The sequence below is a fragment of the Podarcis melisellensis genome, assembly GCF_964234715.1.
Source record: "Podarcis melisellensis genome assembly, chromosome: 7".
NCBI classification, from domain to species: Eukaryota; Metazoa; Chordata; class Lepidosauria; order Squamata; family Lacertidae; genus Podarcis; species Podarcis melisellensis.
Genome location: NC_138539.1, coordinates 21952386 through 21971252, shown reverse-complemented (window position 1 = coordinate 21971252; position 18867 = coordinate 21952386). Strand labels below are relative to the sequence as shown.

At 40.6% G+C, this 18867-nt stretch overlaps 1 protein-coding gene across 24 annotated transcripts in view; it reads left to right on the top strand.

The window, feature by feature from the left end:
* The window catches only part of RIMS2 (regulating synaptic membrane exocytosis 2), a 349650-nt gene that overhangs the window by 126490 nt on the left and 204293 nt on the right, over positions 1–18867 (top strand). For all 24 annotated transcript variants that reach the window (XM_081918599.1, XM_081918609.1, XM_081918610.1 and 21 more), the window contains one exon: positions 10417–11330. In XM_081918599.1, the coding sequence (XP_081774725.1) occupies positions 10417–11330 (914 nt within the window). The remainder of the gene's footprint in view (positions 1–10416; positions 11331–18867) is intronic.

Genomic DNA, 18867 nt, shown 5'->3' with positions numbered 1-18867 from the left:
GCGCCCCATGCTCCGCGCTGCCAGCTGCCGCCCGCAAGCCTTGCGCTCCTGGGGGGAGATCCCCTGGGTGCGCAAGGCTGGCCAACACCAGCGCGGAGCACGGGGTGTCCTCCGAAGGGCGCCCCGTGCTCCGCGCTGCCAGCTGCCGCCCGCAAGCCTTGCGCTCCCGGGGGGAGATCCCCCGGGTGCGCAAGGCTTGCCAACACCAGCGCGAAGCACGGGGCGTCCTCCGAAGGGCGCCCCGTGCTCCGCGCTGCCAGCTGGCGCCCTCAAGCCTTGCGTCCCGGGGGGAGATCCCCCGGGTGCGCAAGGCTTGCCGACACCAGCGCGGAGCATGGGGCGTCCTCCGAAGGGCGCCCCGTGCTCTGCGCTGCCAGCTGCCGCCCGCAAGCCTTGCGCTCCTGAGGGGAGATCCCCCGGGTGCGCAAGGCTGGCCAACACCAGCGCGGAGCACGGGGCGTCCTCCGAAGGGCGCCCCGTGCTCCGCGCTGCCAGCTGCCGCCCGCAAGCCTTGCGCTCCTGAGGGGAGATCCCCCGGGTGCGCAAGGCTGGCCAACACCAGCGCGGAGCACGGGGCGGCCTCCGAAGGGCGCCCCGTGCTCCACGCTGCCAGCTCCCGCCTGCAAGCCTTGCGCTCTCGGGGGGAGATCCCCCGGGTGCGCAAGGCTTGCCGACACCAGCACGGAGCACGGGGCGTCCTCCGAAGGGCGCCCCGTGCTCCGCGCTGCCAGCTGCCGCCCGCAAGCCTTGCGCTTCCGGGGGGAGATCCCCCGGGTGTGCAAGGCTTGCCGACACCAGCGCGGAGCACGGGGCGTCCTCCGAAGGGCGCCCCGTGCTCCGCGCTGCCAGCTGCCGCCCGCAAGCCTTGGGCTCTCGGGGGGGAGATCCGACTCACCCGCCTCCCTCCCACGGCACACCAGGCAACGTCTCGTGGCACACTAGTGTGCCGCGGAACACCGGTTGGGAAACACTGCTTTAAGGTGCTACTGGAAGGAATTTTTTTTGTTTTGACTATGGCAGACCAACACGGCTACCTATCTGTAACTGGAAGAAGCAGGTGAGACAGTGGTATAGAGTAGGGAACTGACATCTGGGTTATTACCACACAAAGGTCAAAAGGCAGGATTGCAACAAGCAGGCCCATGCAGAGCTTGTCTGAGGCCCAGGGCCAGAGTCTTGTCCCCAGTTGCTGGACTTTAGTTCAATGACAGTGCCCATATTTCATACTGCTCTACTCACTCAGCCAGCTGCTTTCCCTCCAAGTTAGTGTTTGAGTTATTTCTGGTTATTTGTGTGTTCTGACACCTGACAGCTGGACTCCTACGTCAATTGACAGTAGTAGGAAACTGCCTTAATATAAAGACTTGCAATCAGCAACTGGCTGTTGTGTAGATTCCAATGCCTGTTCATCTCTAGATCCTGCCTCCACCCCGCACAATCTAATGGCTGCTTTTAAGGCTCCATGGAGACCTAGGGAGAAAAGACTCAGAGGGAGAAGATGTGGATTTTACTTCTCAACTGGGTTGCTTAGCAGCAGCACATGCTCAAAATTCATATCTTCTTATCCTTTGCTTTAGCGGGAGATCAATGATGCCCCTACACTGGTGCTGTTCATAGATGCAGTGTCATGCCTTTCATCTAATGTTAGATACTAAAGAACTAGCAGCACATCTCAGTGTTCGTTTTGTGGATTGTAACCTTGAAATATTTCAAATGTTTTGAAATATTTTGAAAAATATTTAAGAAACTTCAAGTTGGCTGTAGTATTTATATGATAAATAAGCATGTTTCATCACCTCCTCCATCTTCTTTTCTATTCAGTCTCGCAGACCTCCTACTACCAATCTCAAAGCTGACATGACTTCCTTGTTTAGCAAGACTGCCAGAGGCTCTTTTATGTGAAGCCAAGAAGTGAATACTTAGGTATTCTTTTTCAACTAGTTAACAAATATTTGATCAGCAGGCCCACTTTAAGTGTCCATATCTTTTATAATTAGTTTTCATTTTGTAGTCAAGCCTCATCTAACCCTGATCTCCTGGGTTCTGAAAATTCAAAGGAGAAAGAAAGTCACCACCACCATCCTTACACTACTGCTGTCATAATTAAAATACAAGAAAGTCAAAATGCATAATTCATCTTTTGTTTTCATTTCATTCATATCCCCCAAAATGTTCAGTAAGCAAAAATTTCACATTCTGTAAATTTTAATCTAAGCATCACTTGCTTAATTTGATGGTTGAGGAGATAATTAATTAGAACTTCAATTTTATGCACACTTATTTTGGATTAAATGTATTGAACTGAATGGGACTAACTTTTGAGGAGGTTGCATAGAATTGGGATTCAAGAAACTCCACTCAATAGAAGCAGCCAGATAATTTCAATATGAAGTTAGAACAGAGGCAGTATAAGATCCCATTTCAAAGTGGGTAGGGTGTTTGTTAGCCATCATAAAATTTGATCATTTACTGGCAATGAAATTGAATTCAGGATTAAGCCTAGAAGGACTTTTTTTACACACCCATGCCCACACTCTGTTACATTGAATTTAGGCCAAGGGATCATGTAGTCCAGTATCATTTATGCATTTAACAATGGCTGGCTCATGTCCCCCAAAAGTACACAAACGGCATGAATGCACAAGTCCTCTCACATGGTATAGCAATGGATTTCCCAGTATTGGTTGTTTTGGGTGATTGTAGTGACCATTTTGGCATATGTGATATATAAATTAATAAAATAAAGAACAATAATCAAGGCCCCTTTGGTTAAAATTGCTCACGATTTCACGGTCACCATGTTTGCAATGGGTCTGTTTCAATTTGTTGTTGTTGTTAATTACATTTATATACTGCCCTTCACCCAAAGATCACAAGGCCATTTACAGTATAAAGTTGTTGGATGCCTGACTTCTATCAGACCCAGCCAGGATGGCCAGCAATCTAGAAGCATCTGGAAAAACTGATTTCCATCCCATCCATGCTGCAAGGTGTATTTCTGACTTTCTATCTCTTTTGGCTGGATGGTGGTAATCCGTGAGTGAAGGACTGTAATGTAATTCTTTCATCAAAGAAACATAGACCTGATAGGATTTATATTCTCTAGGACTCCCAGTGGGTTGGGGGTCTATTCATATGATTGGATCTTGGCTATCTGGATGGATTACTGAAAGCCTTTGGGATGGGTGAGTTCTCTATTACGGGGACTGGCAATTCTGTCAAAATCCTGGTTGACTTCTATAATGTGGAAATGAGTCAGTTAGCTAATACAGTTGCTTCTAAGGGTGATCTCCTGCCTGCTGACTTCATGGATTTCTATGAAGCTTGGTACAATGTTGAAAAACAGGGACAATGGCTAAAGTAATCATGAAGCATTTCAGTCTGTGGATGCCCAGGAAGTGCCTGTTATGTTATGAATTTGTTCAGCCTGAGGAAGTGGGGAAGGTCCTTGGCAGTCAGAAGCCAATGCTCTGTACTTTTGCCATCTTGGTTAAAGATTCTGGAGGAAGAATGAAATGATGGATGTTATATACGGATTTTCTTATGGGACCGGGGGGCAAGGGGGTGATATATGTTAAAGGAGCTCTCACCAAACTCCTCCATTCTTTTTTAAATAAAAAAATTAAAAAAATATTTATTCATTCTGAATAATATTTTTGGTTGAGATGCTGAAGCATCTGCTGGCAGTACATCTATAATTGGGCATTATCATATGCTAGTTGTGATCTCAGTTTATTGAGTAGTGTTTCTTATGTAGCTACAATGACACCATGCAAGAGAAAGATATCAGAATGGTCAAGTGAATCTCAAGATTTACAGAAGCATATTTATTTTAAGGAAAAACTCCTTAAATGGGGAAACGCCCCCACCTGCCTGTAACACTTTACAGTGGTGTGGTCTCTCCTCTATCCACATTGAGGTTCTTCAGAATGCTGGGCCACTCTTTATGCAGGTAGACCTGGAGAGCTCTTCGTTCTCATAATTTATATGGGCAGCTCTACCCAACTGTGCTTAGATTCTAGCCCCCCTTCTCCTAGTCTGGCTTCTGTACAGAATTAACACAGGCTGTGGTATTGCTTCTTTCATCATCTTTGTATCCTTCCCTTTGGCTTCCTAGAGAATGAGGTTGCCAATCTTCTACTTAGCCTGTCAGCATTGGGTTGTCTGTGCATCCTTGCCTGTATGTGGACAAAACACAGCAGGGCTTTTCCTGCAGCCACATCTTCAACTGTCCTCTTCTTTTCTCCCCACTTCAAGCCCTCACCTCTGTCTCAGTGTTTCTGTTTCATCTCTGCACATTGCGAGAGAAGGTGTGCCCTCTATCCTGACCTTAACTGCAGGGGAAGTTTCCCGCAGATATTCACAACAGTGTGTGTCAATGACAGGTCCTACGTCACACTGCCCAATGAGGACCAAGCAGTGGACATGGAATGCTGACTGTTGGGATGGGTCCATGCCAAGACCTAGAGAAGGAATGAAGTGGTTGGACTCTGAACAGAAAATACTCCTGTGGCACTGGCAACATTTTGTTACAGGTCCCATTTGTGTATTTGTGAAACATTTTTTGACCAGTTTCCAGATTCCAGCCCAGTTTTGGGACTGAGGCTGTCTAGATCATCTTGGTTGATGACCTATGCTTGCTGTGTATATCTATCAGTTCTGCTTTCACTGCCATCAGACATGTGTACTGCATTGTGCTGCTCAATAGCGGTCCATGTGGTGGATGGGAGCCATGGAGCTGCCATCTTAAAACCAGCATCATGGCAGTTCATCTGTACTGGGGTGGGGCAGCCCTGACCTTGCCACCACCCTGTCCCACACCAGCTCATCCAGGTAAGTTTCAGCAACACCTGTATCAGGATGATGTCTCCGCCCCAAACCATGGGCTCCTAGTGGCACAAGTTTTAGTCCTGCCTAGAAAAGCAACTAGAGTTGAGCCTAATATTGAAGAGAACTCTTAAGTTATTTTTAGGAGCACCTTCAGCACTTGATTGTTTGGCTTATTCCTGTCTCTCTTGTTGGTAGTGCCATACAGACAGAAGCATGGTCACAATTTGAATTTGTCCACACACTATTTTTAGAAACTTCTAACACATGGCCGCTTTTCTCTGGTGTGGTACCCACAGGCGTATTACTAAATATCAGTGTGGTATTTTGAATATGGTTCCTTCTATATGGTGGTTACCACCACACATATGGAAATAAGAAATAAATAGGATCAGTTCCCCTAAAGCAAATGTTTCATGTGAGAATTGCTTTGGGGTCATCATAAAAGCATAAGTAAAGTGTAGTTTTTTTCCTTTATTCCACTTTGTCTTTGCACTAGATCCTCCTTAATTTTTAAAACAAGTGTGGGAAGGTTGGATATTTGAGGTTGAGAAGGTGTGGATATTTTAATTTTTTAGGCCCAGAGCATAGGCTATGCATTCATTTGCTTTGCTTTACCTTATATGAAAGTTTACTGCCTTTCATGCTCATCTCCATAAAACCCCCCTAAATTCTATTTACCCATATCTTCTAACTTGGAAAAATAAGTTCAGTGTACCATAGATTATTCAGAAAAGCAGCTTTAAAAAATGTTTTTCAGCTCTTTCACCAGTAGGGATTTTAAACCTGTTTCAGTGCAAGAGTGTAAACATATTAAAATATTTTGATATAACATTCGAATTAGACCATTTTGAACAGTTTAAAAATGCCTAGTGATGTCCTTTTTGCAGTCAATACTATTGTAGCAAGGCACTAATCAGCTAAGTACCATAATCCTCCTTATAGGGTAAATTCTTACTTGACCTCCAGCTATATACAGCACATAGTAACAGCATTAAACTGTAACCCTTCTCTCCTGCTCTCCACAGCTTCTCTACTGGGTCAGCATTTAGGCCCAAATAATTTTTAGTTTTATTTTATATAGTTTACCTTTCCTCTCCCAGATGCATTATATTTTGTATTTGGAGGTGAGGAAAGGTTTATGAAGAAATTGTTTGGAAATCTGGGCTCCTAAATTGAAGTGACATTTCACATGGTTTCCTCAAAGCTACAAGGATTAAATGAAGCAGTAGGCTGCACAGAAATTGATGCATTCTCGGGAACTTGATGCTCCTGACTTTCCAGATGTGCAGTGGCTGATCAGAAGGTAAAGAATGAAATAATACATGGACTTTAAAATTTTTACATTATTGGTTTTATGGGGAGTATTAAGAAACTTTCAAAAAGTAAATTGAGCTTTAAATTATTTATGACAAACAACTAGGTTTTTTTTTTTTAAAGGGTCTAGTTTATCTGATTTTTAATATCCGGGCTTTTAAGCAGAATATCACCATCCATAGATTTATAAACTTTAGAATGTGATTGTGATTCTTAAAAGGGTAAATTTGAGTCACTTAGCTAGTATTGTTGCGGTGCAGTTTGATATCTTGCTATCTTGATTTTTTATTTGCTTGATTAACGAGACTAAAATAGTAATTCTGCATATCATCCAGTTATTTTATCTGGATCATCCCATTTTCTGTCTGAAATGGCAAGTGTGTTGCATTTTAACTACTTTGCTATTTAAAGTACTAAATACTTTAGGAAAACATTTTGTATTATAGTTGGTGTTTAGTAACTTAACTAATGGTAATAATATATCCAGAGGGATAACAGCAAAAGAAGCCAAGTCTTGTGGGGCCCTAAAAAACTCAAGCCCAGTTATCAGTTGTAAAAACATCTGAAGTCAAAGTGAAATAAAACATGTTATCTGCACTAGATGTTACAATTTCATCATTAGTAAATATTTAGCCCAAAGCTAATTATAATATTAAAACCACTATGTCATTTTGATGCATGTTAAGTTTAAGGTTCAATCAGTTTAAAACACTAAATTGCAGAACTTTTAATACTTAGTTTTAAAACACTGAACCAAACAAAGGATCCAGTTCTACTTATGAGGTGGTAGATTTCTGAACCACTAAGGAATTTCATTTCAGAGTAATAAAGAAATGTGCATATATTTAGGCATGGATGTGAAAAATGTTCATCTTGTCCTATTCTCCTCACCAAATGGGGCTTTGAACTTGTGTTTCCTCAAGTAGCAGATTCTTTAGCCACATGTTTAACTTCTTTTGAAACTAAGGGCATTTCAAAAGGAAGTTGCAAACAGCCATGGGACTTCCTTGTTGCTTAAATTGGGGAAGTCAATTAATACCCCGCTGTGTTTGGGCATCCACAAAGAAGCTCTTTAGATCCTGGCCAATGAGTAAATGTCTTCAGAAGAGTCCCAGTGAATGATGTAGTTCTATAAAATACGTTTTAAAAGAAATAACTTTGGCATGCTAAATAATCGTTTTATTTACTGTTTATTGAAAGATTGTATGTAAAGAACCTATGGTAGTAAACACCTCCCCAGATATCCTTCCCTCCAAAGCTATGATGAAAACTTAGCAAAATAGGGAGGGGGAGGGAAGGGGAACTAGAAGAGACACCAATAAATGTGGGTGAGGAAATCAGGACTCAAAGAGTTCTTAGAACTCAGACCAGATACCATTGCATTTAGTCCTAGCATCACATCTACGAAATATTATTTGTTTTTTGGTTTCCAGGTCCAGAAGTTCATCCACCCAGGTTTTGAAGTGCAATGGGGTCAATGCCTTCAGGTATTGGAGAGTGAGATGCTTATGAGATGATAAGCTATCAATGGAGCTAGCAAGATCCAAAACAATCTTTTTTATTTTTTATTGCAGAAAACTTCCACATTTTTCTTGCACATCTTAAGTACTTCTTCTTGAAGTTTTCACCAACGCGTGGATTTATTTACACTGTTACACTGTTTACTTGATTTCTTCTTGAAATGCGATAAGTTTCACAATGTAATATTGTATCTTTTGGGGAGGGGGAAACGAGCAGTTGAAAACTCAGTTGAGTTTTCCCACCTCGGTAATACAGCATCTGTAACATGATTTATTTAGTTAGGGGGTTTGCATAAGCAATTTGTATCATTTTTGTTATTGTCCTAATTTGTGCTTTGGGAATTCTTACATGGAATCAAGTAGATAATCACAAGAACACTTTTGTCAAATATTGCTTACAAAGGGATCTTGAAATAGATTAATGAGATGAGAATACAGTGAATGGAAACAGTCCTGTGGATTTCAGTGGAATTTTAGTGAGATTTCCAAGGCAATAGATAGGTTTACTGGACTGAAGACTTCTGTCCCAATCTGGCTAAGCAGACACATAATCTAAGCAGGCTTCTACATGCATATCATTTGGTGGAAAATACATTAGTAATTGTAATATTGTACTTATGTTGATGATTCTGGAGTACCGCTTGCATGTACTGTATGCCTTGTAATAGTGGGCACATTGTGACGAATATAATGTTGTACTTTGCTTGCCATATATTGTGTTTTGGTATGCTGAGATTCAAATGGCATGGTAAGGCAAACTTTGGTTCATCTTAGCATGACACAGCAGTAAAAAGGACCTGGGAGAAACAAAGTAGCTGCAAACTCTCTTCTGGGGCACACACATTCTCACACCTGTGGTAAGCCGTAACTTGGCTTACTGTTGTTATTTCTAAAGCAAAGTCACCTGGCTGAAATTTAGAACAGAGAAACTAGAAGGAAGGAATGCATGCTTAGGTGATGGAATGTTGTTACATATGTTAGGATGTCATTCATCGTTTGCCCTAGACTGCATTCTGGCTCTCAGCTTGCTATGCTCTAATCACAATACTTCCATAACCTGGGATATATTCAGAATTTTACACAAGATATACAGTTCTTCAATATTTAGCTTTCTCACTTCTGAATGATGATATGATTTATGGAAGTAAACAAGCTAATGAAAATATTTTTTTAGATTATAACTTTCAAAAGAAGTATTATTTTTATTATTTATTATATATTAAATTTCTATACCATCCTTCATACAAAGATCACAGGGTAGTTTACAAGGCAGGAAAGAAGGAAACGTACATATTTTATTTCTTTAATTAAATATTTATAAACCACAACTTCACATAAAATACAAGGTTGTATACAGGATAAAAACCCAATATTACAATAAAACAATAAAAATGTGAAACGAACCAGTAAGAACTGATGATCTAGCTTATCCGAGAATTGTTTGTGCTTTGATTTTGATTTTTCATTCTGTTCTGAACTTAGCTCATTTTATTTTAAAAAAGTATTTAGCTACGGTGGGACATAGTGTAAGGCAGATAAGTAATGGCTGAAAATAATAAAATATATAGTAGGTAGCTATCCTACAAGAAATTATTTGAACATTTGTACTGTCAGAAGATGCATATTGTTTGTTGTTAATTTTATTTTACTTAAGTGGCTACTTGATATAAACAATACAAATAAGAATCCTGCCCTGAATTATTGAATAAGTTCTGTAAGGATAATTCTTTCATAATTTCTTTTTGTATTTTCCCCTTTTAATTAATTATGGCTTGGAGCCTAATTTTAATTAAGTTACAGTGCAATCCTGTACATAGTGAAACATTAAACTTATTCCAGAGGGTTGGTGTACAGAGGAGGGAATTGCCAAAAGTGGGTAGTGGACTTCTCAATTTGGGGCACTCCCCCCCCCAATGCTACTGATATCCCATGTAGTTTAGGAGGGTCATCAACCCTCGGGAAAGGTTTCTGCCAGGGCTGCAGGAAGGAGGAAGGTGTGGAAACTTACTTAAGTTAACCCACGTAGGAACCAAGTCCATCTGTTTATCTGTGAGTGATGCAGACATCATGATGTGAATATGAAACAGATATGTTTTAAAACATGTTGCTAGCTTAATTTTTGAATTTTTCATTGCATATTGTATTTTGTATTTTTGTTGTCCTGCTTCAGCTCTCCTTTTAGATGTGTAAAGCAATTATATAAATATAATAAAATAAACTTAAATTAACAAATGTGGTATGAAAAAATAGGAGAATTACAACTTACTTGATTAAACTAATGTATTTTTGTTTAATTAACTCATTGTATTATTTAATATTTATAGAACACTTTTTGAATGTTCAGATTTTTTAGATACATTATCCTCTTGTAACCATTAAAACAATGCTGCAAGTATCATTATCAGCATATTGCAGACGGTGGCCATGTGTGTGGGAGGCTGAGCCTGATACTGGATTTACTAAGGCCACCTAAGTGAGTTTCCTGGAAGAGATGAAATTTGAACTGGGGATTTCTTGATTCATAATGCATTCTCTTAGCCACTATGCTACATATATCAGCTCTGGAAAACAAATTCAACTTAAAACAATGTGCTTCCATCTGAGTGAGTGATTATCAGGTTATTAGAAAGCCAGTGCAGTTATTATAGTTCAGTCAACTAGAATAATTAGTTTGGAATTAGTTTGTAACAAATAAATTGTAAACATTGAAAATATTGATAATGTTTACTTCTTGTTTTTCTTGATGACTTAGAAAAAGAAGCCCATCAATATCCAGAGATCAGAACAGGAGATTCAATCAACAGGAGGAGAGAGACGACTATTCACAGTATGCAACATCAGACAGTGCAATGCCAAGATCACCATCAGATTATACGGACAGACGATCACAACATGGATCTCAGTTATATGAAGAAGCTGAACTTGATGACTACAGGGATGCGAACAGGAGAAGTCGCAGGCGTTCGAGGGAATATCCTTTAGAGGAAGATGATGTGCAGAATAGAGAGGAATATGAGAGGCAACGGCGGGAAGAGGAGTACCAAGCACGATACCGAAGTGATCCTAATTTGGCTCGTTATCCCGTCAAACCACAACCATATGAGGAACAAATGCGTATTCATGCTGAAGTGTCCCGCGCACGTCATGAACGAAGGCACAGTGATGTGTCTTTGGCAAATACTGAACTGGAAGATTCCCGGTTATCTATGATGAGAATGGAACGGCCATCACGGCAAAGGTCTGCATCTGAACACAGAGCTGCCATGGACCAATGTTCATATTCAATGGAAAGAACTCAGGGACCAAGTCCCAATCGGCAAAGAAACACAAATCACAGCCCTCCAACACCTAGGAGGAGTCCCATTCCTTTTGATAGGCCAGATATGAGGCGAACTGATTCATTAAGAAAACAGCATCATTTGGATCCTAGCTCAGCTGTACGGAAAACAAAACGTGAAAAAATGGAAACCATGTTAAGAAATGATTCACTAAGTTCAGATCAGTCTGAATCAGTTAGGCCTCCACCACCAAAGCCTCATAAAACAAAAAAAGGGGGTAAAATGCGTCAGGTTTCACTGAGCAGCTCTGAGGAAGAGTTGGCCTCTACTCCAGAGTATACCAGCTGTGACGATGTAGAGATTGAAAGTGAAAGTGTTAGTGAGAAAGGTAAGAATTTTGCTTTTACTGCATAGGTGGATTTTCTGTACATTCTAATTCTGTAAAAGAGAGGCATCTCTGCTGCAGACCTCAGGTGTTTGGTGGGGGGTATTTTGCTTTGTTTTTACACTTATGGGTCACATACAGTCCCTTTGATCAGCATGGGTAGATGAAGCTACAAATTAGTCTAAAGTCTAAGAACTGAAGTATGCAATAAATATTCATGTTTCTAACTATATACTTATAAAAAAATATAACCATAGTGGTGGGAGTGATATAATTGGATCAAAAAATTGTACTAAGGTATTTTCTGTTTGAAAACCCTCACTTGCTCCTTTTCATACTATTTTACTGTGTTAACTTTCTTCCCCCATCACACACACACATACACACCACAAGAAGGTACTATTAACTCTTCTGGGGAGGAAAACAAATACAAATGTAGTTCTCTACAGTAGGATTAATACTAGTTTCAGGGAAGGTGATTTCAATCTGCAAAATGATGTGGACAATTTTTTTTAAACCCTCTGCCCTAACATCAATCTCCTGTTCCAATTTAGCCCACTCCCTGTGGCTACTTTTAAGTGAAAATGGAAAAATCCGGAGGCCCAACCACATATCTCCCACATCAAAGTGTAGTGTGATCTTCCACGATGATTAAAACAAGAACACAATTATAACACGGTAGAAGAACACTTAATAGAAACATTTGCTCTGTTCTTGTTCATTGATAAAGCGCAGGTTATGGTTAGTGTTGGTTAAGTACATGAAAGGAGGAAAATTTGTGGGTCATAGTTTCAGTTCATATGGGTCTTCACATGAGCGTGCGCACACATACATGCACACATGACAGTTTAGCAAAAATGTGTATATTGTAACTAGCAGTGGGACCTTATAGCTCATCCTTTTGACTGTCAGTCTTATAATTGTATTTTATGTTGAAACTGGATTCTAAGCATTGTGTTCTTGGAAATGGGAATGAAAACTTGGTTTGTTTTTAGTGATAAATAATGACCAGTTTACACAGATGGAAAAGAAACAGTGATTAACACCGACTAAATGAACAAACAACTATTAACTAAACAAGTGTGCTTAGCACTGCAATCTTTTTCTTACAGTCATATTTCTTCTACCTTGCTCTCTAGATCAAAAACATACATAGAGTATAAAATAATTTTGTAAGGTCTGAAGTCAGTCTTAAAGAAATGATGGTTGTCCTCTTTATGATATGGAAGTGGTGCATTTTTTATTCTGTAATATAGTGCTGTGGACTTCGTTTGTTCTTTAATGTGGCCCAAACTGCCATCTTTCAAATGGTTTGCCCCTAGAATATACATGCACACTCTCTCATGGACAGATTGGTCACATTCATCTGAGCCAGTGCTGTGGTTTTTCTCTCTCCAAACAAACCACTACTCGAAGACAATATTTTTTTAATTGGCTTCCCAACTGTGATTTGTTTTGGAGAAACAAACCACAAGTGCTGGTTCAGATGTAATGCTAAACCAGCTGCTCTGTGGTTTGCTTCCCTGCTTGAGTAAGGGAAAAGTGAAGCAGGAACACTCTAAGCTATGTGATCAAAAAGCAGCTCATGCACAGTATGGCTAAACAAACCATACTTTGTGAATTAGTGTTGCACCTGAACATGGTCATTCACAGGTATGTTTGTATCCTCATAGACTTCAGTGACTGTTCTCTCTCTCTTTTACATTCCCTCTTTCTGTTGCTTGGTTCATGCATTAGCTGTGGTTTGAGGGCTGGGAAGGAAGGTAGGAAGGAGAATGTGGGGAAGAAACTGAATGTATACACTACATGCTTTTCACCCCGTTTCTGAAATTATGGCAGATTGCTATAAGGCATGGTACCAACTTATATTTATCCATCTCCAAAGACCTTCAACTCTTGCATATGTGTTTTGTGTCTTCTGATATCCACCACTGACTGGTGTTCATTGCCTTTCAGTGAGATATATTGAGAGGCTATACAGTATTGTTTGAGTGTTTTATAGTGGACCATCTCTGAGCAAAATCTATGGAATCTGAATGTATCTTCTGCTGCTAAGCTCAAGGAATAGTTACCTACATGGCAGTGGAAGTATCAATGAAAAATGTGGGGATGAATCTACACATCAGAAAAATAAGTTCAGAAGGATAAGTGTTTAAGAATGCAGTAGTTAATCTAGTGTGTAAAATTGGTGTCATAGCTAGAGCTGTATTTTCTCCTGTGTCCATTTATACAGTGGTATATCTGTGTATTAACAACTGATGCCACACAGCAGTTCTGTAGGGCTTCATTTACAAGCTATTGTTCAACCACACTAATAAGACCATATGTTTTTTAAGTTAAAAATAGTTTATTTACAAACTCTCCAAAGGTCAGATGCATGTGCTTTACTTACAGCATTCAGAAAAAGTTGCACAGGCAGTAAAACTTGGTTTAGTGAAAGTGGTGAAAGTTCCTAAATTCTTCTTCTTCTTTGACAATCACTCGTAGCCGAGGAAGATTGTCTTCCATAAACAAGATTTTAACAATGAGTCCATAAGTGACTGTGGAGGCCAATTCTAGATCCACATGTCCTTCCACAGTGGGGACATTGGTTTCCGGCAGGAGTTGATCACGGTGTGGATTTGCCAAGCGTGCCTTCCTCTTAGCATGTTTCTCCCTTGCGTCCTGAGATCGAATGTCTTCAAAGCCCACGACACCTTTGATAAAGGCTGTTCTCCAACTGGAGCGCTCGCAGACCAGTGTTTCCCACTTGTCAGTGTTTATGCTACATTTTTTTAGATTTGCCTTGAGACAGTCCTTAAACCTCTATTGTTGACCACCAGCATTACGCTTTCCATTTTTAAGTTCGGAATAGAGTAGTTACTTTGGAAGATGATCATCAGGCATCCGCACAACATGACAAGCCCAACAAAATTGATGTTGAAGAATCATTGCTTCAACACTGGTGATCTTTGCTTCTTCCAGTACACTAATATTAGTTCGTCTGTCTTCCCAAGTTATGTGTAAAATTGTAAAAGCTGTGCTGCTGGAGCTGCAGCAACCAGCTAAGATCTCCTCACCTGCTGAGCTTCTCTGGTAGACTGAGGGAAACAAAAGGCTTGGTTACCTTCCTCCCAAGGCGAGGAGGAGTGACCTAGCTAAGCCTGGCAGGACAGTTTACTCTGTGGCATTAACCCTTCATGGATTAATTAGGTTTAAGGATGTTGGTTAAATGAGGCTGGTTGTCCCACATAATGATCCTCAAAAATCACTGCAGATGGCTATTCTATTTTAGAGCATAAGATTAACTGATTGTCCCACACAGAAGTGTGGTTCCCATACTGTCTCTTCCATGTTCATAAACTGGTGATTCTCTACATATTTTTCATCATAATTCTTGTTTATTTTACTTTATGATTTTCATAATCTCATTCAGACAATTTGTTTGAAGCATTATACAAATAAATTTCAGAAAAAATATTATATAGTTTTTCTCACCTATTTTCAGTGACATACACCTTGTAGAGACTGGTGGAGAGCCAATAATACATATGAATAATATATAAGTATACTGTATAGAAGGGTAAACATACCGTAGCATTTGCATATTACTGAAATCCTGTTTTCCTGCTTCCTTTTTCAGTACAGGCCACTGTAGAACATACTAGGCCCCAAGGGTGTCTACTAAAGATAGTTACACTTTGCATTCTAAGTGTCTACATGCTTAAAAATGAATATTATTAAATTAGGTAACGCAACTGGGCAATATGGTTGATTTATACTTCCATGTATCTCTGATTTTGTGGGCTCCAGAGCTTGTAATGTGGACTGCTGAGATTTTTTGCTAAGATTTCTTCAGTTTGTGCCTTGACTTTAATAAATCTAGTTATTAAAGCTTATTAATGGAATGGAGAAGAATTTTGCTTCCCATTTCTGATACTAGTTGACAGTCTTCTCTTAGTATGACAGTATGTTCTAAGATGGTGAACTTATTTATTCTTATTTGTGTCATCTATGTAGAAGAACTAACATGTTCATTTGAAACTTGATATTTAATTTTACATTTTGACCTAAGATCATTATTATGTCGTAATAACAATAACAATAGAATAGGATTTTATTATTCCTTTAGGCCTGTTGACAAAAGTCATTTTACAGTCGTACCTTGGAAGTCAAACAGAATCTGTTCCGGAAATCCATTTGACTTCCAAAACGTTCAGAAACCAAAGCACGGCTTCTGATTGGCTGCAGGAAGTTCCTGCAGCCAATCAGAAGCCCCGTTGGACATTTGGCTTCCAAAAATAGTTCGCAAAGCGGAACACTCAGTTTGTGGTGTTCGGGAACCAAAACGTTCAAGTACTAAGCTGTTCAAAAACCAAGGTACAACTGTATTGTTGTTTAGTCGTGTCTGACTCTTCATGACCTCATGGACCTGAGCATGCCAGGCACTCCTGTCTTCCACTGCCTCCCGCAGTTTGGTCAAACTCATGCTGGTAGCTTCAGGAACACTGTCCAACCATCTCGTCCACTGTCATCGCCTTCTCCTTGTGCCCTCAATCTTTCCCAACATCAGGGTCTTTTCCAGGGAGTCTTCTCTTCTTATGAGGTGACCGAAGTATTGGAGCCTTAGCTTCACGATCTGTCCTTCCAGTGAGCACTCAGGGCTGATTTCCTTAAGAATGGATAGGTTTGATCTTCTTGCAGTCCATGGGACGGACTCTCAAGAGTCTCCTCCAGCACCATAATTCAAAAGCATCAATTCTTCGGCGATCAGCCTTCTTTATGGTCCAGCTCTACAACTGTACTAAAAACAATTAAAGAAATTATCTTGTAAACTTCCAGACAGTTATCTTGTAAAATTCCACAGACAAATCTGTTTTGACACAGAATAGATACCAGCTACATTAAAAGAGACATTTCCCTGACTCTGGAATTTTAAATATAACACATCCCATCATTTCTTTTAAACCAATGTGTCATGCAATGGTTAAGAACAAGGTAGTTTACTCATCCACTAAGAAAATAGAACACAAGACTAAGCTAAATATGTATAAAATACATTTGCTTATACATTTAGAAAATTTAGAACCTGCTTTTCAGTGTACAAAAAAGTGAGGAACAACAGAACATAAAAATATAATTTAAAACAATAAACAACAGTAAAAAATTCATAATAAAATAAGCAGCTAACAGGAGAGTTTAAAAAATATAGTGCCACTAGTACCTCTATCTAAAAAAAGTTTCATTTTTGTGGTTAAATGGACCACGTTCTTGGAACTGGCAAATCTCAGATGGCAGGAGTTTATTTAAATGCGGTGCTACTATTGAAAAAGCTTTATTCAAGGATGAAATCGGTATTGCTTTTGATTGAATCCCATTGTGCAGCTGGAAGTAGGTATGAAAGCAAATATTCCTTCAGATATCGTAGACCCAGCAGTGGCAGACCTTGGCATATCAAGTTTTAGTGGTGCCCTGTGCAACGCCGAAGTCCGGCACCTCCTCGCCTCTCACCTTCTGTTGGATGTCATAGTTGCGGTGCCTGCTGTGACGCCCCAGAAGCTCTGCACCAGGGTGACCACACCTGTCACATTCCTCTCGGTCTGCCTTTGGACCCTGGCTATATGGAACAATTTATTGGACCTCCGGAACTATTTACAGTGGTACCTCGGGTTAAGTACTTAATTCGTTCCGGAGGTCCGTTCTTAACCTGAAACTGTTCTTAACCTGAAGCACCACTTTAGCTAATGGGGCCGCCGCGCTGCCAGAGCACGATTTCTGTTCTCATCCTGAAGCAAAGTTCTTAACCCGAGGTACTATTTCTGGGTTGGCGGAGTCTGTAACCTGAAGCGTATGTAACCTGAAACGTATGTAACCCGAGGTACCACTGTAATTACTTAACTCGAGGTACCACTGTACTCCAGTGCAATCTATGTGGGGCTATCCTTGGGCCTATTCTGAAAGCTACTGCTAGTACAGAATGAAGCAGCTCAACTGTTGGTGGAGGCAGTTGGCCAACACCATGTGACATCTCTGTTAAAACATGTATGCTGTTTGCCCATATGCTACGGGGTTCTTGTGTTGACATTCAGAGTCCTGAGCAGCTTGGGTCCAGGATATCTTAAGGGCCATCTGAGCCCTTATATTCCAGCCTTATAAGTGAGAAGATGCAGAGGAATGCTTTTAGTTCTCCCTCAAGTTATAAAGCCTAACTGGCCTCAACCAGACGTGAAGGCATTTAATGACACTAGTCCCATGTTGTTTCCAGCAGAAATTCAGCAGGCAACCTTGCTTGTGACTGTGTCTTGAAGACTTTTCATATGTTGACAGGCCTATGCACAATGCTTTTTTTCTGGGGGTACTCAAGGGTACCCAGCACCAGCAAATTTTCCCCCAAGGAGAAAAGCACTGGTTAAAAGTATGGCACTTACTGTTAACAACTTCATGTTGAATACCACCACATTTTTCTAGAAGAAAAGCACTGGATAGGGTTTAAGATTTTGTTGGGTTACCAGTCATTTTAATAGTCATTCTGTACTTCTTTTAATGTTTTATGATGTTTTTTACATTGTTGTATGCCACCCTGATATTATTAAAGATTTTCTTGATTTACAGAAGTATGTGTAATGTCTCTCATATTTTTTCCATGCAACATTTTTACAAATCAGTTTCATTTGTTGAGACATTAGGAAGAAAAGGGGGGAGGGGGGAAGATGGGTGGGGGTGGGGTCGGGTAGCGATGTTTCTATTTTGCTTAATGTATGTAGGGTTTGGTGTCAGCGTTGCTCATGCAGTTTCTCTGCTGTTCACTTGTGTTCCTTTGGTGGTGAGAGAGGTTGGGGTTGGCCTTGGGTGTGGTTGTTTGTTTGTGATTGGCTGTGGTGATCTTTGTTTTCATGTGTGAGTGGGGTGGGTGGGTGTTTTGGATCAGGTTAGCCATATTGATTTGTATGCTGTTGGTGGATTATTGTCATTGTCTTGTTGGGCTATGTATGTGATAAAGGCGTCTTCTTCTGTTTGTCCCCGTGTCAGTTTCAATTTATTGGTTAATTTTTCTATTAGGGCTGTTTCCCATACTATTTGGTACCATTGGTCCATGCTTACTCCTGACAGGTCTCTCCAGTGTTTGGTTATGGTGTTTCTGGCTGCTGTAAGCAGGTGGGTTCTTTGTGGTGTAAATGGGCATTGTTGTCTTGGAAGATGTTTAGTAGGGCCAATTCTGGGGTGATTTCTAATACTTGCTTAGTTATTTTACATATTTCTCGTATGGCTGTTGTCCAGAATAGTTGGATTTTGGGGCACTCCCACCACATGTGGAGGTATGTGCCTGTGGAGGTGCACCCTCTCCCGCATTTTGGTGAGGTTCCTGGGCATATTAGCGCTAGTTTTCTTGGTGTTAGGTACCACCTGTAGGTGAGTTTCAGAGTGAGTTCTTTTCTTTTTGTTGACATGGATTTAAAGGGGGGTTTAGACCACATTCTGGTCCATTGAGTGGGGTTAATTTCATAGCCTATGTGTCATCCTCCCATTGTTTTTTGATTGCGTCTAGGGGGTTTGTGGGATT